This window comes from Rhinatrema bivittatum, chromosome 1, assembly GCF_901001135.1.
Source record: "Rhinatrema bivittatum chromosome 1, aRhiBiv1.1, whole genome shotgun sequence".
Classification (NCBI taxonomy): Eukaryota; Metazoa; Chordata; class Amphibia; order Gymnophiona; family Rhinatrematidae; genus Rhinatrema; species Rhinatrema bivittatum.
Window position 1 is genome coordinate 329,796,226 of NC_042615.1, and position 26,561 is coordinate 329,822,786.

Here is a 26,561-nt window from a genome sequence, read left to right on the forward strand (position 1 = left end):
ACATTTACACCTGCTCTTTATCTGGAGGAAGTGATCAAAAACATCTTAACAGTGAAATACTGACTAGGTGGTGTCTGGGTAAAATGGAGGGAGTTGACACTGAAGAGCTAGGAGGGTGTCAATGACCTGCAAATGGACTGGGCAAACTGGCAGACTAATTGGTAGCAATGGTAATTTCATTGCCGCACGCATGTTAGAAAATCTCACGACTTACACATGTAAAACCTGACTTACCGGGGGGTAAATGCGTGTAAATTACATTGTGTGCCACTTATCCGGATAAGTTCCAACTTATCCAGACAAGTCGCAGCTTTGCAGCTGCTAATCCGGATAAGTTTGAAAAATGCTACTTATCCAGATAAGTAAGAGACAGGTAAGTCTCAAATAGAGCTACTTATTCTGATAAGTGGAATTATATAAGATGTATTCAGCTATCTTAGGGCTGGATTTTCTATCTTCGCACGCTTTCCTGAATCACGCGGTAACGGGGGCCGGGGGGGTGAAGTGGGGGGGTGGGCCTGCGAAAGCCGGCAGCGAACACACCACCGCGATATTATCGCTGCCAGCTTTCACACCCAATAGCGCCACCGTGAAAGGTGGCGCTATTGGGCGCGCTACTGGCGGCGATAAGGGCTCTTACCTTTTTGCTGTCAGCGAAGTTTCTGCAGCATCCACCCCGACTCCGCCACGACTCCTCCTCTTCTGGTGCCGATGCCACCCCGACTCCGCCCCTATCTAGCTATCGCATGCGAAAAGGGACTTTTCGCATGCGATAGGGATAGAAAAAGTAGCACTTAAAAGTGCTACTTTTAGCACTTAAAAGTGCTAAAAGTAGCACTTTTAAGACTTATCTGGATAAGTAGCAGCAGAGTCAGAATTTTACTGGCTAAGTGAATACATATTTGCATGTTTTTTCTACATATGCACACAGGTTGCAGGGTACGTTTGCATGGATTTTATCACCCTTACATATCGTATACGCTCAGGTTCTAAAATACAGGAGTAAATTTCCACGAGACCATATCCATATGTATATGGGTGCATGTGCAGCTGTTTTAAAGTTATCCTCCTTTATAATCTGCTAATATCTGCCTCTCAATGTCCCAATTAATATGATGGTACAAACAGGGCTGGATTTACAATTTCAGTGCCCTGAGAGACCGAAAGATCAGAGAATGCAGGGGAGAGGGATTCCCCCAGAGTGCTCCTGCCCTCCTGTGCTACCGCTCGACTCCTCCACTAGGGCTTCTTCCCGTCTCCTTCCTCAAGTCAACCCATGCACAGCCATGGGTTAGGAAAACGGACACGCATAAACTGAGCATCCGTTTTCCTAACCTATCCACAGCTTCTTCTGTGTGCCCGAGGAGACACTTAGGGACGCACAATTTCCCCCAGCGCCTCCTTTTTAACGCAGCGGCTCATTAGCCTACTGCATCGCACACTCAGGAGAGAAGGACTGGGTGCACGTTAGGAAAGCGGGCGCTCCATCATGAGTGCCCGTTTCTCACGCGCGGATGTTACATCGGCCTGAAGGTGTTTAGGGTTGTAATGCTACAAAAGTAGCAATCCCAGGAGGGAGGAGGGAATCCTAAAACTCCCACTTTCAGCCCAGGATTGGGGAATGCAGTGTTGCACAGATGCTTATAGTCCTTTGACTATAAGGGTTGGGCTAAGGGGGAAGCGTAGGTCTGAAACTGAAAGAGAGAGTTTCAAGAACATGTCTAATGTTTTTATGAGATGTAGTGTTAAATTTTTTTTTTATTTTTACCGCATGATGCAAGCTAGAAGAAAAAAAAATGTAGCTGTATGTTGTGAAGTTTCTAAGGTGGGGGCTATATTTGTTCTGAAGCATTCTGCTAAATTTTTGGTAATTTTTTTTGTTTGTTTGTTTGTTTGTTTTTTTTGCAAAAATGTCTGGTAACCAAATCAGTTGTCTGATTTTCTATTGAAGAAAAAGTTATCTCTTGAAACGTACTCTTTAAGTAATGTTATCTTAGTGGTCTTAGAATTATGCAAATCTTCTCTGCTTTGATGACTTTGGAGTACTTTTCCCAGTTCGTGAATGTCTTTTAGGATGTGCTGTTGACCTGCTATTTCTCAGTAATTTTTTTAAGTACTTTTTTCTTGGGATTCTGTATAGAGGGAAATTCTGAAGGAAAACAAATTATATAGAAACTAGAAATAGGCCAAAATATCGGAATCTCTGGTCATGACCATAAACCCAGTGCTTAATCCAGGTGGTGATTATTGAATCTTCATAATAAAATGACTTGAAATAAAAAATATATATATATTGCAAAGTCACCTGTCATATTTGGGATTTTAATAAGGCAAAAATGTGTGAAGGTAAGCAACTAATATCTCTCAAAAATTAAATAGATCACAATAATAGAGCAATTATAGTACAATATACTTCTAAATACAAATTTAATCATAACATAAATACAAGCATCAAATTATAAATATAACAATTCTCAATTATCTTAACAATTTTTTGTCTGGATTTGGCTTCAATATTCCTATGAAAAGTGGTAGCTGGTTTCAGTATCCCAGTGAAGACTGTAGCAACATTATTATCTCCACGAAGACAATGACAGTTTTAAATTAAAGAGGACTGCAATTGAAGTCTTCACTGATGCTCTTGAATGAGTGGGGTTTTAATATTTTATTGCAGATAAGGGAGTTGGTTATGTCATGAGATGAATTTGTGTAGAATGTAGTGTGATTGATGATGGTGATTGGTGCTAGTTTCCAATTTTTGTTTTAATTGCATTTTTGTTTACATTTAATGTGGTTAATTAATCATATTTAATCATGTTGATATATGTATATTAGTCATATAAATCATTTGGAAATTAAGATAATTGAGAATTTTTGTATTTATAATTTGATGCTTCTTTTATGTTATGATTACATTTGTATTTAGAAGTATATTGTACTATAATTGTTCTCTCTATTATTGTGATCTATTTGGGATTTTGCCACTTTGTGTATTTCAAGCACTTCTTTATTTCCCTCATTAGTGATTGCAATCTAATAAATTCCACTCATGAGAACATTTCCAGATCAAGGGCAGGTTTACTATTGCTATCATAGATATCAATTTTTTGGCCCATCTCTAGTAATTAGAAAAAATATTTTGGGTCTGTCCTACTCATAAGCTCCCAGGTATGGATATAACTACCCATCACATACTTGTTTTTTCTAATGTCAGATGGACTTATGGTTGAGTTGAGCATGCTATGACTTAAAGCTACAGGTTTATTCTGAAGTTGCAGGTAGAGTAGATGACATGCATATTTATCCATACTACACTGTAGTATGGCATATCATACCCAGACTCTTTTACACTGATTTGCTGCTATCTTTGTTTCAGGAAGAAAGCAGAAATGTTTGTTTCTGTGTATAAGAGGCACTAAAGGAAGATAGATATTTTAAAAAAAATGCAGCTTGCAGATGGCAAAATATCATAAACTTCAATAGTTAAGAAAGATAAAAATTCTGCCTGCAGTTTTTTCCCAGCCTGGTCGTTTCTTCCTGCCCCTTGGGGCTTCCAGCTCAGTTGGAATCAGAGCCTTTACTTGGTCTACGATGCCATGAGCCTCTGTTCACCAGTATCCCATGTTTTACTCAGTGCTTTTAAGATCACATCAGATGTGCATCATAAAATATCTTTCTCATCACTTTATAGTACAATTTTCCATCTATAATAAATTCTGTAAAGGAAATGAACCTGCACGGTTTCATAGCTTTTTGACTTGTTCAACCCTATTTTTTTTTTAAAGGCTTAGCAATTAGCAGCACTTGGTGTCAGCTGCTGATCCTCAGTGAATGACAGCCAGCTTGGTGTTTACCAGTGAACTAACTGCTCTCCCCAGAGTCCTAGGGCTTAGATTTTCCAGTCCAAAAATGGATTATTCGATACTGAAAAACTGTTCCTGTCTACCCTCAACATGATATCTATTAAAGCTGATTAGGTAAATGGCCTTTTTTTTTATCACCATATGTCAGTAGTTAAACCATGTTTAGAATGTGCACTGTTTCCCATTGGAATTCCCCTTTGCTGTAATGACACACAGCGTACGACCATTCCAATTAAAGAACATTTTTGTTTAAGCCTTAATAAAGGCATGCATTTATTTTTTTTATCCTGTGTAAAGGATGATCCAGAAATATAAGAAGCCGTTCACCAGTGCCATTCCCCTAACAAAAAGAGGAGCCACAGCAGCGTTTCCCAACCCTGTACCGGAGGGTCGGGTCTGGTTTTCTGGATAGTCAAAATAAACAGGCATGAGATAGATTTGCATACACTTTGAGGTCAATATTCAAAGGTTTGTCTGGCTAACCTATGGAGTTAACTAGATAAAATACAAGATTTTAATTCCCCCCCCCCCCCCCAATCCCATCAACAAAATGTTCTCTGGCCAAGTCATTCACACTAAGTTTGCCCAGATAGAAAGGGGTAGTGTGGTTTCACTATGTCTGGGCAGCCCTGAATTTCAGCAATTCCCTAACAAAGTTAGCCTAGTAAACCTGGTTGGATAAGTATCTTTCCTAAAGGTAAACTGGGAACATCCAGCGGAATGCTTATCTGGGGAAAGTTCCACAGAATATCCAGCTAAAGCTATCCAGGTGACTTTACCCAGATAAGTTTCTTGCTTGCCAGCTCACTGAATGTAGACCTATTTGTCTTCAACATATGCAAATATAGCTCATGTACAATCATTACTGATTTTATTTTTCTCTGATCTCACAAAATTACGTAAACCGTTGTGATGGTCCTCGAACGACGGTTCCCAACCTTGTCCCTCCAGGACAAGGTTGGGAACCGCTGAGCTGTTGCCCTGGGGGCCCAAACGGTTGTCAGTCCATGACCATGAGCCTTGCTGCACCTCTTCTGGTTTTCTGCAATGCTGAGAAACTGAGCGCCATGCAAATCCTACCTGGGCACACTGCACAGCAAGCAGTGATTCAAATTCAACATGACCTTGCGCCATGGTTGGCTTATTTTAAAGGCCTTTTTAATGCAAGAAGCTGCAATTGCACATCCAAAATGGAGTGAATTAGAAAATAATTAAATTACACTATGACAGATGCTTATTTTATTTATTTATTTTTAACAAAAATCCCCTTATCCCAGATTCCACCATTCATTCTAATGATCAGCTTAACTTATAAGCAGTAGTGGAGTTCAGTCCGCTATAATTCTAGTTCACCAGGCCCTGGGTGATTATTACTACTATAACATCAGATGATTTGTGTAGGAGAAAAGCTTTTTTTCTCCTTTATTTTAGGAGCACATAAGCCAAAGCCACCGTACATAAAGATGCATCTCTTTTCTTGAACAGAAAATGATGCACAATATATTTCTTTATTTACACTATGAAATGATCCTGTAAGCGGGGAAAATTGGCAGTCATCCCTAACATTAACATGACTTCAAGAAATGTTCTAGGCAATGTTGTGTGATTAGGTGTCTACATGAACCTTGTTGCAAGGAAAGCTCTGATTATGCTAAAAATGGCATATGGTTCCCTAAGTGAACATAAGGAATAACACATTAGTAAGGGCTGAAAGGGTTTTTTGTTTTTTTCCACAATGTTCCCCAAGAGAGGCATGAAAGGATGATGTATTCATATTTCCTGGAAGTTTACAGTAGTACAGAATGCTACAAGCCAATGGCATTGGTTCTTTTTAGGTTGTAATGCCTTTAATTGACAATAGAAAAACAAGCAGGTACAAATCACATGCCTTTAAATATATTAATGTTAATAAATATATTAAGCTCTGGGATTTTTATTAATATTAATAAATATATTAAGCTCTGGAATTTGTTGCCAGAGGATGTGCTTAGTGCAGTTAGTGCAGCTGGGTTTAAAAAAGGTTTGGATAAGTTCTTGGAGAAGTCCATTATTGCTATTAATCAAGTTGACTTAGAAAATAAGCACTGCTATTACTGGCATCAGTAGCATGGGATAGTTCTTAGTGTTTGGGTACTTGTGGCCTGGCTTGGCCTCTGTTGGAAACAGGATGCTGGGCTTGATGCCTGTGATAGAAAAGGGGTGTGGTTAGGAGAGAGAGAGAGACTGAGACTCTTTATAAGGCTCTTATATACATAAATTATTTATACCACTGTAAGAGGGGCAACTAGTAACTCGGGGTGAGGTTTTGGTGGTGGTCTAGGTTTTGGGGAGCAGGTTTACATGCACAGTCAGAGGTACGTACACATCACTGAAGATTTGATGTGATTTGGAATGGTGAAAGTTTCACAAAGATGAGATTTATACATTGTACTCTTGACCTAGCTTGATAGCAGCTAGGTAGAAAGTGCATCAAACTAGGTCGAGAGTACAGTGTACAAATCTCATCTTTGAATGCCTTTCCGCATTCCAAATCACATCAGATCTTCACTAAAGTGTACTGTGCCATTCGTACCTCTGACTGTGCATGTAAAACTGCCCCCCAAAACCTAGGCCACCACCAAAACCTCACCCCGAGTTACTAGTTGCCCCTCCTACACTGGTATAAAAAGTTGACTAATATGTGTGTCTCCCTAGAGGCGCTTTCTCTCTCCCCCTTTCCCCTTTCCTGCCCAAAACAGGATTTGTGATTTTTATTGTAAAGTTGTAGTTATTTCCGGCGTTAAAACCCACGATAACATGCATTACAGTATTGCATGCAACGCTAAGTGCCCCTCATTTTAATTTACTCCACTCTAACTCCACCCAAACTCCTCCCATTCAGGAAAAATGTTAAAATTTGCATCCGCATCTCACGATGCATTATTTATCATGGGCATTATTGCAGGCGTTAGGGCCCCAATGCCCGCGATAAGGCCCTAACCCGATTTGAAAAATAACCCTTTTTCTTTTGTAACAAATGACAAAACTCCTATTAAAAATGTTCAAAGTAGAAAAATAATAGGAATACCATCAGATAATCTCCCATAAAAAGGAACAGATAACATTTATAAACATTTATCCCCAAAATTGTTTTTTTACAGTTTTTAAATACCAGTAAATGTTCATATTTTCAAAAAGGAAAAATCAAAAGAAAAATGTATGTGCAACCTACATAAAAACCTCCACAAACGTTTTCTATAAATTTTGCAAAAAAAAAAAAAATCAGCAAATGTCCTCTCAAGTTCCCATAAATCCATTGCAGAAATCCAGGTCCTTCCAGTGGAGAGTACAGGGAGTAGCTGTTAATGCCGGCCAATATTTCCACAATGCCTGTATCATGGGAAATAAGAGTTCAGCAAGTTTTGTCCATCCATATGCCCCTAACTTCCACAAGCAATCTTCTCATGGCCAGTCAGGTCACACATTTATGATTAAACCAACATAATAATTATCCCAATATATTATATATGAGTCTGTGAGATGATAAAGCCTACCTTCTTCACATGCCATCTTAACAAAGGGGCAGATTTTAAAACCTGTGCACGGGCACAGATTTGTTCCTGCAACCCGGAGCAAACAAATCTACGCCCGATTTTATAACATGCGTGCGCTGCTGCACGCATGTTATAAAATCCAGGGTCGGCGCACGCAAGGGTTAGATTTTCAAAGGCTACGCACTTTTCTTACGCGCGTAACCCGAGAAAATCTGCCCTTGTGCGTGCCGAGCCTACTTCCCTCCAAGGCCACTCTGAAATCGGAGCGGCCTCGGAGGGAACTTTTTCTACTGCTCCCCCCCACCTTTGTTTCAGAAGTTACGTCTGCCCGAGGCAGGCGTAACTTGCGCATGCCGGCGCGCCATCCCCCGGCACAGGCCATTGTGCCGGAGGACTCCAGACCACCCCGGACCGCCGCCACGTCCCTGGACCCGCCCCCTTCCCGCCCCATTTTCGAAGCCCCGGGACATACGCGCATCCCGGGGCTTGCGCGCGCCGCCAAGCCTATGCAAAGTAGGCTCGGCGCGCGCAGGGGCAGATTTTCTCAGGTTACGCGCGTAAGAAAAGCGCATAGCCTTTGAAAATCTACCCCAAAATGCACTGGCAGCGAAGGCTTAGCGTTTGCCTTCCCTTTTTTTTTTTTTTTCTAAAATCCTAGGTCAGGGCTTCCCAAACCTGTCCAGGGGACACCAGTCAGTCAGGTTTTCAGGATATCCACAAGAAATATGCATGAGATAAGTTTGCATATCATCGAGTCTCATGCAAATGTATCTCAGGCCTATTCATTGTGAATAATCTGAAAACCCGACTGGCTGTGGGGTTCCCAGGACAGATTTAGGAAGCCCTGTTATCGATGCACTCCTTCAGACAAGCGTTACAGCATTTTATATTGAGCCTGTAGCTAGTTGTTTTTTTTTGATTGTTGAATTTTTCTTTAATGTATGTGGCTAGTAAATGTAGTGGCCAGTTTTAACATAGACATTATTATCTCCCTCAAAACACTGCATTAAAAGCCAAGGTACAAACAACCCAATGTCCGCACAATGGAATGTTAAACTTTACGTTTTGTGGCAGAGAACACCAATGCATTACCACGCCCAGTAACTCATTTGCTTCACCAACTAAAGAACAAGGCTGCTGTGGGCCCATGTCTCTACTGCCCGCCATCCAAAATCCCTCCCCTATTTTTCTCTCCCTCCCCCAAGTTGGGACCCCCACCTACCACAATGGAAGCTGAAAACAGTTCAGCTGCACTGCAAGCTCCACCAATACAGAATGATGCCTTCCAACCCGGGAGGGCGGGGGACAAAGGAGCATGTAAGGTCAGCCAGCATCATTGCCAACTGTTTCTGAGCTGCCACTGGGGTAGCTGGGGAGAGAGGAGTCCCAGCCTGGTAGAAGGAAGGGCATGGGTGATGTGTGGTGTGGCCTTTTTCTTCAGTTCTAAGGGGGTGATGCAGCCTTCATTAGACAGTACTACACCTTGGGGAGGGACAGCTGTTTCAGTGTTACCAGAGTGTTAAAGTAACTTGTGTTGCTTAACGTAATTAGCATAACCCTATTTTAATATTAATGAAGTGCTTTGTAGGCATTTTCATGCGGTGCAGCTCATTAATGTTTTTATTGTGTTATTCCTTAACATTAATGTGGACAAATGCATGAATGTGTTAAGGAGTAGTATTAATGCTGTATTAATACTACATTAGTCTTAACACATTTAAGCATATTGGCCTCTAAATGGTTTAAGCTGTTTTAATTTTTTTATAATTTTCGGAATGCTTTTCTGATGTTTACCATCTCTTTCACAAGCCGATGCAATAAAATGCATTCAGCATAACGCACAGTTTTATACACACTTGAATGCACATTTCGCGAGCGTAAACCTTACCTCTGATGCAGGAAGGAGCATTACACATTCAAAATGTGCATCTAAAACTGTGAGTCCTGCTTAGTGCCCTCGCATGGAAATCCCATGCAAATGAGGGTATTAAGCAGTACTCCCCGATGTGCGCAGCCTTAGCTCAAGGTTTCCTAGCCCTGGATATTTCGCACCTGGTCAGAGAGAGAGAGAGCAAAGTTTCCAGCGCTGCTGGGAGTTTGCCCCTGGGCTTGCAGTAACAAAAGGATTTTACTCCCGGCAGGGTATAAGGAAAGTGTCTGATAGGTGACATTCCCTTTATAATGCCTTTATCATCTATGTCATGATATCCCTATGCATGGAAGTAAAGATTAACAGGTGACGGAATTGAAAGGAAGAACAGTTTAAGTGCTGTACTTCGAGAGTCACGTGATGCAATGTAGGAGGCAGCTGTGATTCTCCTGCGCAGCGCCAGCCCTCCGACATCCAACCCCATCCACCACGCTAAATTCAGCGCTTTTTCTTCGGGGTTCTCTTATTTCAGCCCCCCATTACAACTCTTGGGGAGTTGCTGGTTCCCGATGGCATCGAGATTGACGAAGCGGGACAAAGACCGGGAGCGCCTACGGCCCGCTGACTCCGGGAACATGGCGCCGGCTTCGCCCCCGTCGCCGGGGACGGCAGCGATCGCAGATGTTAAGGCAGCGATTTCCGAGCTGCTCGGCCCGGAACTTAAGTTAATTTCCTCACAGCTCACAGCACTTACCGAGACGATCGCTGGGTTTGAAACCCGTTTTTTGGACATTGAGCAACGCGTCTCGGATATTCAAGATGGCTGCCAAACCGCATCGGGAGAGCTGAGTGTACTTAAGGCCACGCTGGCGAAGCATCAAGCCCGAATTGAAGACCTGGAGAACAGGTCCCGCCGGTCAAACTTACGTTTCATAGGCCTGCCGGAATCGCTGCTGGAACCCGATTTACCGGTCTTTATGGAGGAATGGCTGGCTAAGGAATTTGCGCTCCCGGCAACACATGGGCCTTTACGAATCGAACGAGCGCATCGCTTAGGCCAGAAGCGGGATGCCGACCCGAGGCCCCGGGTGGTTATTGTTAAAATTCTCAATTTCGTCCATAAGAACATGATCCTCCGGGCGGTGAGGGCGGGCAAGTTGCTCCAGTATGACAATAAAAAAATTTTAATTTTTCAGGATTTTTCCGCTGACCTTGCGGCGAAGCGCCGGCAGATGGCGCCACTGTGCACCCGCCTGATCGAAGCTGGTACCCGGGCCACGATTATCTACCCGGCTAAGCTCCGTGTCTCTTCCCCTACGGGGGTCCGGTGGTTCACTGAGGCGGAGGAGGCTCGGAAGTATGTGGACTCCATTGTTCCGTCTCCGGAGCGGATTGCTCCTTCTTGAATTTAGGTTTGCAGTGTTTGGTCTACTATATGCCTACAGAAGGACCTCAGTTATCTCCGCCGCTTCCAGTGGTCGAGAGGACAGTGGGGCCGAGATGGGGTTTTTTTGTTACATGGACCTTGCTATTGGCCCTCTCTTTTTGATTGCTCCAGGGCTTCAGTGGTGACTTTTTGAGCCAGTTTACTCCTGATGCTTTCTCCCTGGTTTTTTTTATTTTCCTTATGGCCTTTGCCCTTTGGTGCATTTTGCCTGCTGTTAGCCCCCTAAAACTGTCTACAGTTCATACTATCATTGGTTTTTACTGCTGTTCTCTTTCACATGTTTTTTTTGTGTGGATGGGGTTGGTGTTGTTGTGGGGGGAGGGGAGGGAGGGTGACTGTTTGTGTGGAAGTGACTCCATGGGAACCGATATGGTTCGAGTTTGGATGATTGTTGGGGGATGGGGTAGGGTATGTGGGAGGGGGGGGTTGTATAAGGGGGTTTGGGAAGGAGTTCGTATTTTCTGGCTGTATTTTTTCTTTTGTCTTATTGTGCTTGTAATCATCTGCCTCCGTGTGGTGGTGGGGGTTCTAGCTGGGGGAACCTTCACTAGTATTTCATTCCTGCTGCACCTGTCGTCTATCCTTGGGGGGTTCCATGGCTCCTCCTAGTGGTACCAGGGTCCTCTCTTGGAATGTCTGTGGCATAAATTCCCCCATTAAGCGTTCCAAGATTTTGACATATCTTAAAAAGAAACAGGTTGATGTGGCCATGCTCCAGGAAACTCACTTGTCCGACACTGAACATCGCAAGCTGTGTCGCGGTTGGGTGGGGGATGTATATTTTGCGTCCGCCGATACCAAGCGGGCTGGGGTGGCCATTTTGTTTAGTAAACATTTGTCTTTTCAAGTGGTGCATGAGGTTAAAGATCCCATGGGGAGATTTCTTCTTTTGGTTACCAAGATCTCCCATAGAACTATTGTATTTTGTAATATCTATGCGCCCAATGTGTATCATCCCCAATTTTTTCGTGAAATCCAAGGTCTCCTACTACCATATGTAGATGATTGTATACTTTTAGGGGGGGACTTCAATGCTATCAAGGACCTTCACCTGGACAAGTCTCGGTCTGCTCCCAGGGATGCCTGCGCTAGCCTTGGTTTGCAGTCTCTGGAGAGTTCTCTTCATTTGGTGGACGCCTGGAGGGTCCTTCACACCACTGAACGTACATTCACTCACCTGTCTCGGGCCCATGATACTTGGTCTCGTTTGGATTATCTATTTGTAAGTGTTTGTCAGTTCTCCTTGGTGGGGGACGCCGATATTGATGAGATATTGCTATCTGATCATGCCCCGATTTGGTTGGATCTGCACCTCACTCCCGGGAGGGATTCATGCCGATTCTGGAAATACCCATATTTCTTGGCGGATGATGCTCCGTTCCAGGCTTATCTGCGGTCTAAATGGAGCGATTACCGTAGCTTAAATGCCCAACATGAATCCGATCCTATCCTCTTCTGGTATACTGCCAAGGCGGTCCTTAGAGGGGATATTATTTCCTATCTCACCTATCGCCGTAAGACGTTGGATAAACGATTGATAACTTTAACTAATCAGTTGACGGCGGCGCGGGTGGCTCTGACTACGTCGCATCGGCCCTCTGATAGAGACCACTATCGGGCATTACAAGGGGCTATAAATTCCCTACTACATCAAAGGGCAAAAAAGAGCTTGCTCTATTATCAATTTCGTTTATTTCAATATGGGAATAAGTCGGGGAAACTGTTACATAATTTAATCAAGACGCGACGCAGATCCAACCATATTGCAGCTATTCAACCCTTGAGCGGTCCTGTGGTCACTGATACGAAGGGCATTCTTGCTCAATTTCATTTGTTTTTCTCCCGCCTTTACGAATCTGAGGGTTGGGATCAGGCTGCATGCGAGCGGTTTTGTGAGAGCCTTAACCTTCCCTGCCTTACTGTTGCCCAACAGACCTGGTTGAATCGCCCTCTGGAAGTGGCAGAGGTCCAATCGGCGATTATAAGTGCGAAGCGCTTCAAGGCTCCTGGCCCTGATGGCTATACTGCCGAATTTTATAAGTGCCTGATTGACCCCCTCAGCCTGGTACTTACGAGGGTTTTCTCTATGTTAATTGCCACGGGGGAGTATCCCCCTCATGTTAATCGTGCCCATATTACGCTTATTGGTAAGCCGGGCCGCGATGCCCAGCAAGTCACTTCTTATCGCCCGATCTCTCTCCTCAATGCTGATCAGAAGTTACTGGCCAAGATCCTAGCAGAGCGCTTGGCTGTCCTTCTTCTTTCCTTGATTGGTCTCAATCAAGTGGGCTTTGTCCGCAATCGGTATGCGCTCCACAATGTCCGCAAGATTGTGGCCGCTCTTGAAATGGGTCAGGCTATGGAGGATCCATTTCTTCTGATCAGCTTTGATGCCGAGAAGGCGTTTGATAGGGTGGAGTGGGGATACCTTTTCTATATTTTGCAGCGTATGGGCTTTACTGGGCTGTTTCTCCATGCTGTTCAATTATTGTATAAGGACCCCTCGGCCCTCCTTGTGGCGAATGGGGCGGGCTCTGATCTCCTTCCTATTGCCCGGGGGACCAGACAGGGCTGCCCTCTTTCCCCTTTGCTCTTTTTGCTGCACCTGGAACCCTTGCTCCTCTCGGTCCTGGCCACCCCCCATATCCGTGGGATTCGCATGCATACTGAAATTTTCAAATATGCGGCTTTTGCCGACGATATCATGGTGTTCCTGACGAACCCCCACCGTTCGCTGTTAGTTTTGCTGGATCAGCTGGTCTCTTTTGGGAGGTTTGCCGGTTTACGCCTTAACTTGGATAAATCCGAGGCCCTGGCGTTCCCTGATGCCCTTCGGGAGCGCTGGGTAGGCGATTTTCCCCTGCGTTGGGCCACTAGTTCCATCAGGTATCTGGGGGTCTCTATTTCTCTGTTGCCCTCTCAGCTTTATTCGCTAAATATCGGTCCATTGCTTAAACGCACCCGTGACCTTCTCCGAACCTGGACTACTTTACCTCTCTCTGTTTGTGGCCGGGTAAATCTTATTAAGATGGTGCTGCTACCGAAGTGGCTGTATTTGTTACAGAACTTGCCCTTAGCCCTGCGACGGACCGATATAAAGCTGTTCGATGCCGAGGTGAGACGTTTTCTGTGGAGGGGTGGCCGCTCTAGAATATCGCTAACGGCCTTGAAGGAGAAGTGGGGGAGTGGGGGTTTGGGAGTCCCCAACCTGTATCTTTATAACCTAGCTGGGAACCTTCGGTTACTCCGGGATTGGATTGTGGGTGCCTCTCACTATGTGCCTTTGACAGCTGAGCGGGCTTTGGTAGCGCCCTTTCATCTCACCTATGCGATGCAGGCCCCTGGAGTGCGTCTCTCCTCCTGGGTTGTCCAGTCCCCCTCAATTAGGCCGGTCCGTTGGGCTTGGCGGGAGCTCACTAAACTCTTGTGTACTTCCAAGCAGTGTGCGTATTTGCTGCCCCTAACGGGGAATAGTGACTTCAGCCCGGGTGCGCATACCGCTGGTTTCCGCCACTGGAGGGCTCACGGTCTTATCTATGTTGGTCATGTGCTGAATGAGGACGGGCATATGTTATCCTTTACGGATCTCAGACTTCAATGTGGGTTAGCCCCGACTCAGGTGTTCAGTTATCTCCAACTGAGGCATTATGTGCAATCCTTGTCGGAGGCCAGCCGAGCATCGGCGGGCTTTGCCGCCTTGGATACCCTTTTAAAACTTACTGCGCAGAAGGTGCCCTCCTTATCTTATTACTATAAACAACTTAGGGAGTTACTCAAACAGGACTCCCTTTCTATCTTGGTGGCCCGATGGAATCGGGATGGTTTGTTTGTTCTTACTGTACCCATTCTCCGAGCATGCTTTGCCAGGGTTGCAACCCTCACATTGAATATGTACTATCGTGAAATGCAGTTCAAGTTTCTTAGACGAGCTTATGTCTCACCCCAAACTGTGTTTCACATGGGTCTGTCCCCGTCCACCTGTTGCCTTAAGTGTAATACTGGGGTGGGCACACTCTCCCATTCCTTTTGGGCATGTCCCCCAGTCCGACGGTTTTGGGGACGCCTTGCTCGGTACTTGATGGACCTGTTGGGTGTGGTTCTTCCCATTAACCCTCTATTTTTTCTTTTTGGTTATGGCCCCAGAGTGCGGGTTCAACGGGGAGTGCGTCTCTTTATTGGTAAGGCATGCTTGGTGGGGAAGAAGATGATTTTATTGCAGTGGCGTGCCACAGAAGGCCCTTCCTATTGGACCTGGAGGAACCATCTACATCGTCTTCTACAAATGGAGGATATCGGTTCTCGACGTTCTCCGTCCGCCCGCCGGAGGTTCTTGCTGGTCTGGGACTCTTACATTCAAGCATTACCGCATCGGGCCCGTAGCCTGCTCCTGAATGATTATCCTGCCCAGGACGCCTAGAGTGGACTCTATGTTCGGGATGATTACCTGTACTTTCTTATACAGCCTATTGCCTCTTGTTCTTTTTTTTGTTTTCTTGAACTCCGTAAAAAGGGGGGGGGGAGTGGGGGGGGAGGGAGGGGTGGGAGGAGGGGGTCTGCCTAGACTGTGTCGCTGTTACTTGTACTTGTTGTCTAGTGAGGGTTCAGTTGCCCGCCCTCCTAGATTTGTGTTGTAGCTTCTTGCTGAAAATTAATAAAACTGTTTTCCATTAAGTGCTGTACTTCTCTTTCTTGATCCTGCAGTGTATGAGACCCTCATTTGCTAATATTGGCCGAGTATGTGAGACAGGCAGGAGAAATGGCCTGGGGGCAGGGGCGGGGGGGAGGAGAGCACACAGTCTTAACCTACAGGTTATTGCATCGGCTTGCCACTCAGTTATATTTGTCACAGTAGTCTCAACTGATAGATCAAATCCTATTTTACTCGCTTCCAAATCCAGAGTCGTACTTTACAGTTGTGAAAGCAAGAAAGGCCAGTCTGGTAGCTCAGGCTATCGCACTGCGTGCAGCAGCATGATAAATCTAAGTTATAATCCCATGACTGTCAGGTCTGGGCCTGCAATAGAGGGTGGTCTGATCAGGCCCGGATGGGTGAGAAGGAAGATGACTGCTGCTTTTGTGGTTGCTCAGGGGTGCAGCTTGGAAGAAGCCTCATGCAGTCCCTTGACTCCACCCAGGAGAAAAAGGCAAAAAAATGCCACCTGTTTGTTAAAATTAAGTTTTCTAAGATAGAAATATTAAGCACACATAAATATATGGCATACATTTGGCATCATCAAAATATGGGAATAAGGGCATAAATGCTGCCAAGACATGGTTGGTGGTAGTTTATCCATACATATATGGGACTGAAGTCAAAAACTGTATGCAGCTGCATGTCAATCACACATTGAGTCTTTAGACATCAAAAGAAAAGACAAACAGAACCATTCAGGTGACTGACTCAGCCTCTTGTCCTAGGACAAGCAGGATGTCAGTCCTCACACATGGATGACATCATTGGATGGAGCCCAGCGCGGAACTTTGATCTCAAAAGATTCCAGAGCTTTCAGCATGCCCTACTGAGCATGTGCAGCTGTAGTGGTAACCCTGACCCCTAGGCAGAGTCCCTCAGTCTTTTCTTTTCCACAAAGCTGTCGTCTCATGGTTGTGAAGCTCGTGGTGTTTTTGCTCAGAAAATGTTTTTTCGGTATTTAGTTTTTTTGTCTCCTTATAGTTTTGTAAGGGATTTTTTCTAGAGCAGCAGCTTTTTTTCTTCTAGTAGTTTTGTTCTTGTTTCCATCTGGCTGCATGGTGGGTTCTCCCCTGTGCAGTCTGGCAGAATCTGTTGTTTAAAAAAAAAAAAAAAAATGCTTCTGCAGGTTTTGTAATTGTGTCCTTTCCCTGCTCTGTCTGTTTTTCTCTTTTTCCACAGTGCTGACAGGACTGGGCTATGCAGTCCGTTGGTGATCCATGTAGGCCGCTGAGCCTGGAGACTCGCCTGAGTTCCACCCGGGCTGGAGTTCCACGGTGGCTCACCGATCACTGGACATCGATGGATTCAGATGGTGGAAGGATTGAGGATCATGCCGTTCCTGTGGCAGGGTGGGGGGGGGGGCTCATCCTTCACACATATTAAGGAACTCATCTCCATGGGCAGGAGCCCTGAATATGTTGCCTCCCCTCCTGCTTGCCAGCCTTGGCAATGCAATCTCCCTGGGAGAGAGGGTGAGCAGAGCCTGGGCTAGCAGCTTGCTACTGCACTTCAGTGCCATGCCCGTGAACAGTTGCCCATGCACAGCTGTGACCAGTGCACTGTTCATCTGACGCATTGATGTCGGGACCACGTCGGAAATGGGACCCATCCTCTGGTACCATGGTCCCCTTGATGCCGTCGAGGTCCAGGGTCAGTCCAGGATCACCCTCATTGCGTCCAGGTGCGTGATTGCCCATGATGCCACAGTGGCCTTCCGTGCCATCTGCATCTGTGGAATTGGAGTCTTGCTGCACCGGTTTGGACATCGAGACATCTCTGCCCTTGGTGCTGTGGTGCTATGTAGGGATGTGCATTCATTTGCAACAAAATAGGAAATGAAGATTATATTTCCTATTTCGTTGCATTTCGGGGAGCCGACAAAACGAAAGGAAAACCCACGAAATTTCGTGTGGTTTTCCTATTGTTTTTTTTTTGGGGGGGGGGAGAAAGGCGGGCCGATAACGAAGGCCGAACCAAAAGATTCAGCCCAATCACATCTCTAGTGCTATGCACTTGTTAACACAGTGTCCTCAATGCACTCAATGTCACATGATGACTCGGTGTCCTTAATGGCCATGGTGCAGTGCACTCAATGCAGTGCCCTCGATGCACTCAATGTCACGGTGCCCTCTATGCGCTCTGTGCCCTCAGTGCTGCGGTGCAGTGCACTCAGTCACATTGCACTGGATGTAACGGTGCCCTCGATGCACTCAATGACTCTGTGTCCTCGATACACTCGAGGCCTCTGTGCCACAGTGCCTTTGCTGCACTTGATGTCACAGTGGTTTTGGATCGATCCCTTGGCACAGTGCCCTTGGTGTCTCGGTGCCCACAGGACACTCAATGCCTCTGTTCCCTTGCAACATTCCATGCTGTGGTGACTGTGGTGCTCTCGATGCCAGCGGGGCCCTCACCGCCATCGATGCCTGGATCCATCAAGGTACATGCATGGCAACCCTAGGGGCTGGCAAAGTTGAAGTGGTGGCAGGCACTTGATACTGTTAAGGGCATAACATTGATACTTCTGCAACCCTCGCCGCTGTCAAGGGCATTCTGTGAATGCCGCAGCCCCCCCGCCAATATGTCGTCGATTTGCACAGCCTCATTGCCAGCAATGGCCTCAATGCCATCGCGATGCAGTACTGCCGCGATACCATTGATGCCATGAGGCCATCAAGGTATGGGCCACCAGAGAGGTCTTCAGACCACCGATGCCTTTCATTACTGCCTTGGTACATCAAGCCCCCATCAACAAGGCACCAAATCTGCCATTGAGTGCCCTTGTCACCCCTGTGGCCATCGACCACCGGGGGACTCTGAAGCCCCACATGACCCAGCAGCCCTCCTGGGGGCAAAGGCTCTTGGCCTCTTGTGGATCAAACGCAGGGGTAGCCATCTACTCAGCGCACTGGTGCACCTGTCAACATTGGCCCAGTGCCCTTGGGGCTCCTGTGTGGTGTCCACTGCAGAACACTGAGAGGCTTAGAGCTGTCCCTCCAGCCGATGATCCCAGGGTTGGAGGCCCTGCCAAAATGCACACACCATCAATATTAATGGTCGTTAGTGAGGCACTCGCCAGCTTATACTGCTTGTAAGGTTGTTGAGCTTGCAGCATCAACCCCCACCGGACAAATCAGTGAGCAAAGGGGAATTGCCATCAGCACTGGTGGTCATTGGTTCCTTTTGACATCTATGACCTGTCGAGGGACTGCAGGCCTCTCCCTCAGATGCCCATGGCTTCATTGGTCCATACCTTCGGGTGTCTGGGCCCCGGGCGATCGACACCCGTGGGCATCTGGGGTGGCAGGAATGACCGCCAGTAAAGCACCGGCAAACTGCTTATAGATCGCAGAACATGTCTGCAGTCCTCCATAAGCACCTGCACTAGTCAGGGACTTCGCTGCAGTGGTTCCTGGTGGGACTTGCAGGTGAGCCGGTTCTGACACAGTTCGATGGCCCGCCTCTCAGAGTATTCTATGTTACTGGAGGGGGTGACACCATAGGCCGCCACCCTCCACCATGCCTTAGCCAGACACCAGTGGTGTTGTGGATGCCACCATCACACTGTCCTGCACTCTGCTGGAGTTACTGTGGCATTGTCGTACAGCTGGCATGGTTGGGACAGATGAGGCATCTGTAACAAGGACCTCGGACGCTGGTAGGTGGCATTCTCTCTGGCTGTGCATGCCTCAGCCATACTAGAGTTCTGCAATATTCTTGGCTTCTGTGTCAGTCCGCACCACATAGTGCTGAGAAGCACTGGCGGGGGAGGCATCATTACACGCTCTGCTTGGTCTTGGGGTGACATGTAACCACTGACTCTGGCACATGGTTCTCAGCCCTCGCTGGGGCGTGGAGTTTCTCCCACAAGCACGGCGCTCAGGATCATAGGTATGCCACCATTTGTGGATGGGTTATCACTGCATGAGTTCCTCCCAGCATGCTTTCGCAGTGGAGGGCTTCCAGTTGCCCTCTGTCACCTGGGTGTGAATATGCATGCTTGTTCCCTCCAGGCGGTCACAACAGATTGTGTTCCGCAGCCGCAGGACTGACCTAGGACTGCACTCCTAGTCAGATCCTGAGGTGAGTGGACATCGCGAGAGTAGCATCCTCTCCTTTCTCAGCAAAGACCTATGTCTTTCGCCTTCTTTCATGTTCTTGTGGAACAGTCCCTAAAGTTTGTCCCTGAGAAGTTTTCTCTGATCCGGGGGCCCGATCCTCTGCATCAGCGTGTCTCCTTGGAGGCCAGAGCCAGGGAGCAGCTGAAGCGGTCGTTGGACCGTCTTCAGCTGGAACCCCTCTGGGGATTGCAGTGGCGACCTCCCTTATCCAAGGCTGGTGGCCTGTAGTGGGTTAGTTGCTTTGGTGCCTTGGCAGTCTGATTGTGTATCTACTCTCCTTCGGGGAGTCACTCAGTCTATCAGGATTGGGAGCCCCTGATCCCATGGCTATCCTCTCCCCCTTTAAAGGGAAGATTCCTCTGGGTTTCGGGGAAACCCTTTCCGGTTCCCCTCTGGACGTCCCACTGTGCACCCCTTCGAGGGGTGTCCTTTGTTTCTGCTCCCGGATGAGGGATGTCACTACTCTGACGGGCGCCAGCCCCAAGAATAGTCGCGTGAGCACTCTTCCTTATATGCTTAAGGCGCGACAGGTCTATTATTGAGGGAGCCTGTCCAGTGTTGCCCCCAGTGACCCTCCAGGTTTCCCTGGTTTGAGAGTTATGCTGGACTCTTCCTTAAGGATAGCTATAGTCAGTCATCCTTGCCTGGGGACCCTCCTCTGTGAAGAGTGTTTTAGCCATCAGCTAGGCGATCATGCGTTCCCCCATTTGTCATGTCCATGGCTGCGGGGATTGAGGGCCCAGTCCCACTATGAGGGGCATTGCCCTCTGCTAGTGGTGGTGTGCCAGCTGTTATTTCCCCTTATTTTAGGATCTCTCTATCTGCGGACAGAGCAGTCCTGGGTCATGCAGCATTGCCCATTGCTGGGCCACGTGCTCCCCATAGGAGAGCATGTATATACCCTCATGGCTGGGGTAGTGATACCGCAGTCGGGTAACTTGGTAATCTATTCCGAGATCACCCTGGACCTGCCCTGATGCCCTTTGGGCTTCCAGGTTGGTAATAACATCAGGTTCTGCCGGAGTGTGCACATGCCCTGGCTTCGCGTCTCCTGGTGGAGCCTCGGGGCTTCTCCCTGGGGGCAACTGCTCTGTTTCCACTGCTTTAAGAAGACTGAGGGCTCCATCTCATTGGATACTCCCAGCTGTCTTCGCAGTGAGTTATTCACTTGGGGTTGATATCCAACAGGACAAATTGCGCTTGCCCTGGCAGTTCGCCGATCTGCCTCCTTTTGTTCTTCGCTCCTCCCGACTTCCGATTGGTTTGTTGGGGTGAGTGGAGAGGAAGCTAAAGCATCAGTGGTATCTTTCCATATACCTGCAGGGAGAGCTCCTGCCTTAATTTCTCTCATTCTCTGGGTTGCTCCCTTGCTATCCTGTGACAGGATAGCTGAACTGGTTCTGGCAGGTGTTCTTCATTCAGCTTCAGGCCCATTTTATTTCCCTTCCAGAAGCTTTGGGCTTTAGGTCTGTTTTGGGGCTTGTTCTCATTCCCTGAAATCCTTGACGCTGTCCTGCGCGGTCAACTAAGTCTGATGTTTCGGCACGCAGTGTCTGTCCCAGGCCCTGCCATGGTGTACGGCTTGTTCTTCCAAGTGTGGCGTGGGTTTATTTGGCCTACCAGCCATAACTGGGCACTCTTCTCCAGACCTTTGGCTGTCAGTGGTCGGCAGTCTCTTTCTGGAGGTTTCTCTGACCCCAGTTTGTTTTTCGGTTGTTTTTTCACACCGATGGAAACTGTGCGGTTTTCATCCTAGAGTCTCTCTTATTTACATCTCTGGGTCCTTCCTGTATTCAGGAGGATCTAGGTCCACTGTTGTTGTCAGAAACCCTGCTTGTACTGTTTCCGTGATGCACAGTTGCTTCTGCTTGCACTCCCATCACTCCCCTGCCTCAGGCATCCCTGCTATGCATGAGGATTTGTGTCTCAGTCATTTCTTAGTAGAACCCAACTCTTCTCCAGCTTGCACCCCTGGTGGATCGGCCGCCTTGCAGGCAAAGGCATGAAGCAGTGCTTCAGCACTGTGCTGTTTACTGCCTTTTCCTGCTCGGACAGCCTGGAGCTATGTATTCACCCATGTGTGAGGACCACCATCCTGCTTGTCCTAGGAGAAAGCTGAGTTGCTTACCTATAACAGGTGTTCTCCTAGGACAGCAGGATGTTAGTCCTCACGAAACCCTCCCGCCTCCCCTGGGAGTTGGTTTCTCCATGAATTATCTATATCATAGACTGAGGGACTCTGCCTAGGGGGCAAGGTTATCACTACAGCTTCACCTGCTCAGTGGGGCTTGCTGAAAGCTCTAGAATCTTTGCCGGGTTCCATCCGATGATGTCACCCATGTGTGAGGACTACCATCCTTCTGTCCTAGGAGAACACCTGTTACAGGTAAGCAACTCTGCTTTCTAGTGAATTGAAAAAAAGAAAAATCCTGAAAAACAGCAAACCATTCCCAGGACCCCTTGATGGTAATATCAGAAATCATGTGAGAAAATGACAAGTGGTCTTTCTGTAGCACCACAGCTCAGAAGCATCCCCACAAAATTAGATTGCTGCTTTTTTTCTATTTAGTACTTTGTATTGATCAGTAACAATTTTTCCTTCTTATTTTGCTTAAGTAATTTCTCAGCAGGCTGGTGCCACAGGTGTTATTTCTTTTAGCATTTCTGATCCCTAGTGAGTTCTGAATTGTTAGTGGGATGCAGCTTTTGTTTTCAGCATTATGGGTCTGTATTCAATATCATTTTGCCTGCGGTGCAGGATGAGGCGAGCTATCTTTTCAACAGGGCCTTTTGTGTTCTATTGAATTATGTCCCCTTGAATAGGTCCATTTATGTTTTATTAATGTTTTTTTTTATATTTCAGACTCAGGGGAAGGGAGGGTGAATCGAGAATGCTTAAAAAAGATCAGAAGGAAATAGTCTAAAATGGAATGGGATTTCAAACATCATACTGCTATCACTTGTAATAATGATAACTTTGACATTATGATTGCAGCAGTTTAAAAAAATATCACAGCTAGTATAGTCTTCTAATAATCCTTTTGCACTTATTTCTGTCTTTCACTAACAGATTTTGAGGATCTGCTCCTGATGATTTTACCAGTAGCATAAATTGCTTGCTACACAGTGCAACAAAAGAGTGCTGGCAGAACCCAACTTCCATTGCAACACCAGGGCAGTTCCATGGGGACTGTACCAGATTCTCAGAGATCTGTCAAATCACCTGCGGTTATTACTTCTGAAGAAGAAGCTAGCCTTGGAGACTTGCTTGCCTCTGATCATCAATGCAAACAGTCAAACACGGATCAGAATGGTAATGGCATTCCTTTGTCGGTGTCTAAACTTGGAGGGCTTTGCTCGTTTGACCCAAACTGCAATAGAGTTACAGAAACTCCCAAGAGTGAGCAGCTGTCCGGGCATAATAGATGTGATACCAACCAGACAGTCATGTCTTCTCCCGAGGATTCTAGAAAAGATGAAGAAATAAGTTCTCCAACACCAGAGCACTCTAGTAACTGTGAGCCACAGCATAGCAATGACTCTGAAAACCAAACTGCAATGGACAGCATCCCGGTTGTGTGTTCTGCAGATGTTATGCCAATCATCCATGAAGCTGACCAGTCCTTTCAAAGTGACCTGCCAACATCTCTTTCAGCAACGCAAAGTGAGCCCAGTATCAGGGTGGTAGATCAGTCAGAATCTGAGACCCCTAACAGTTCATCTGAAGCAAATACTACACAAACAAAACAAACTGAAAAAGCACCAGCAAAGGTCATTCTTGCACCCGAGTCCGCTCCGTTATCTCCTCATGTGGTAGTCTGTGAACAGGATGGAACAGAGCTTGCCTCCAAACTGCCAAAAGTTGCAAATGATTCGAAAACTTGTCCTGTTGCCAAAATCATCCTAGAACAGGGTCTTGAGCCATCTGCACAACCTCTCCTGGTTCACACACAAGTAATGCTCAGTGCAGAAACGGGGACAGCACAGCCGGACCAGCAGAAAAATCAAGGCAGGTGCAAAGAAATAGGTACAATGACAACCCAGCCTGAGATCTGGACTAGGCAGGATGTGGAGGTTCAGGCTGTGGCTGATGTAGAAAGCAAATCAGTATGCACAAGCCCAAGTATCCTTGTGGCTTATTTAAAGGAAAATCTTTCATGTGAAGCAAAGGAGAAGCAAGATGAAATGTGCGTCATATACCAGGACAATGCCACACAGAAGCAATCAGAACATGCTGGCAACTTAGTACAGACAGATCTTATCCAGAATGTTATACTTGCGCCAAATGTTTGCTCTCAAGCTTCTGCCAGTGATGCACTGAACAATCAACATGTCAAACCACAATCAAATTCAAGGGAACCAACTGACATAGTCTGTAAAACATCATCAGACATGGCAAAGTCTGATCTTCAAAGCCTAGAATCTCCCAAGGACTCCCAAACAACATATAAAGGTATGTCAGAAACTCAACCAATTGGTGTAGTCCTAGATGGCCATGACGTACCTCAAATACCACCAGCTTCCCCTGTATTACTGAATGTGATACCTGTTTGCCAAATTACCATTGATACTAATGCCCAACAAAATGAATGCAAGAAACCTGTGGAAATGAAAAAGGAACCATCTCAGCTTATAGCAGTGCAGGCCAACCACCATGCAGAAAGCAACCAGCATTGTAGCACTCGCAGTGAAACTGTGTCATCGGGGATCAGAGAACGCAGCATGGATGTAAAGTCTTTCCAGTTCAGAATCACTGATGAGCTGGGAGCTACACAAGCCCTAATCAATACAGACATAAAGCCAAAGAAGGAAGACAAGCCAATTTCTCTGCAACTTGAGGCAGACATTAACAGCAATATTGGAGCTACTGGTGGCTCCGATGAGGAATGTCTTCAAGTTTTTGTCAGGCAAGAGCGACTCCCAGAGGAAAATGAGCAATTAATGAAGTCTAGCAACTTGAGCCTGCAGTCTCGCACGGCTTCAGATTTCAACCAGAATTCTGTGCAGCCTGCCCCTAGGTTCAAAAAGGCCTGGGAAGATAAGAAGGAACAAAAGCTGATTGCCTCCGCCATGTCTACCTCGGAGCAGCAAAAGTCTCATTCTGGGAAGAAGTCAAGCCCGAATACCGAGGCAAAAGGCCAGGTGAAGCAATCCAGGCGTGTCAAGGATGTTGTCTGGGATGAACAGGGCATGACATGGGAAGTTTATGGTGCTTCCATGGACCCAGAGTCTCTAGGGATTGCTATTCAGAACCACTTACAAAGACAGATACGAGAGCATGAAAAACTCATCAGGGCTCAGTGCAACCAGAACCGGAAGTCCATTTCCTCTGATACGTCGAGTAAAAAGCTCAAACGGAGGCAGCATAACGTGTTCCAGTCAATTCTTCAGAACTTGAGACGACCTAACTGTTGCGTCCATCCTCCTCCTTCTTCTGTGTTGGAATGAGAGGTTCCAGAAATTATATACATACACATACATATGCACGCCAACAGTGGAAATAACATCTAGATACTTTTTTTTTCAGGCTTATGCAGCAGCTGTGAAAATTTGATAGTGTTTCCACTGCTGTTGCTCATAGCTATGTTATTTCAACAGTAGCTAAGTCTGCATTACTATATCTACTTAAATTGGAAAAAAAAAAAAAAAGCACAAGCAAAAAATTTAAATCACTGGCTTTAATGACAAATTATCAAAAATGTGTCTTCATATAGTTCAGTCTAAAAATGTGTTTAAAAAGGAACACGGTTATACCTTCAACAGTGTTTTATCATGTCTCTTAAACCTATACATTCATCCCCACACCTTAAAATATGATGAGATCCATACTGAGTAAGCTGGCAAGCGGAAAAGCTATCTGAGTAAAGTTAAATGGGTAGCTTTAACCAGATATACAGTAGAGATGTGCAGGCCCACCCCCTCCCCCCCTTTCCAAATTTTGTTTTCATTTGTTTTTTTATTTTGGAGACTTTTTTCCCGGGGTTCCTTTTCTTTAATGTATATTTTGGTTTGGTTCATTTGATGAAACTGAAATAAACAACAACAAAAAAAAATCCAAAACCAAAAAAAAGAACAGGTCCTCATCGATTCCTTTCCACCCCCATCCCCTGAAAAAGCTGCCTAACCTAGGACTTCCCTAGCCTAGGGGTTCTGGATCATAAAAGGGAGGAGAGGGATACCCACTTGCCTCCTGCCTTACTGGCATCTCTTGAAAATGGTGCCAGCCAGCCCTGAGACCAATGCCATTTTGATGCCACTATGTCGCAAGTCTCAGCACCATTTTTAAAGGGACTCCTGTGGGGGCAGGAGGTAAGTGGACATCCCTCCTGTGCCTCTTTTATGACTTCAAAGGGGCTCAGAGAAGGCCCCCAAGAAGGCCTCAGAGAGGTCTTCTTGGAGAGCCCCAGGGAGATTCTGGGGAGGACCAGAATGACAACAAAGGGGGGTATTTTGCAAAGTGTGTTTGAAAATGAAAAGAAATAGAAAATGTCGTTACCATTCTCCATTTCGTTTCAAGCGTGCACATCTCTAATATTCGTTGAAACTTACCCACATAAGTATTCCATTCACTATACCCAGATATAATTGTCCAAACGTTAGCTGGACACACCCTTTGAATATCAACCTCATGTATATGATAGTGTTTGTCTGCAACACTCCCATAAAAGAAATCTGACTTCATAAAGTCTCTAACAAATCAGCTTTTGAACCAGTTGTAAAGCAACCAGGCAACCAGATGGCCAGTCAGCATCTGAAAACACCAGTTTTGTTTCTTTTGAACTTGCTGAAAGGAACTTCCCAAACCACACAAACAGTGAAAGCAACAGATAAAGGGAAACTGAAGCTAGAGGGAAAGATGCTATAGAGAGAGGAATTGAAGCTGAGGGAGAGTGTGGCTGGGGAAAGCTACTGAATCATTCTCCTGAGAAAAGGGAACACATTTCTGGGGGGTGGGGGGAGCCTAAAGCTGAGGTGGGTTGTACAGGGAGATGGGTTCACCTGACAGTGTTGACCGAGTCCTGGGTTTTACTCCA

At 46.2% G+C, this 26,561-nt stretch overlaps 1 protein-coding gene across 3 annotated transcripts in view; it reads left to right on the forward strand.

Moving 5' to 3' along the window:
* The window catches only part of GPRIN3 (GPRIN family member 3), a 188,778-nt gene extending 163,588 nt beyond the window's left edge, over positions 1-25,190 (forward strand). For all 3 annotated transcript variants that reach the window (XM_029597740.1, XM_029597760.1, XM_029597751.1), the window contains one exon: positions 22,598-25,190. In XM_029597740.1, the coding sequence (XP_029453600.1) occupies positions 22,711-24,975 (2,265 nt within the window). In that variant the 5' untranslated portion in view covers positions 22,598-22,710 and the 3' untranslated portion in view covers positions 24,976-25,190. The remainder of the gene's footprint in view (positions 1-22,597) is intronic.
* The last annotated feature ends 1,371 nt before the right edge of the window (positions 25,191-26,561 follow it).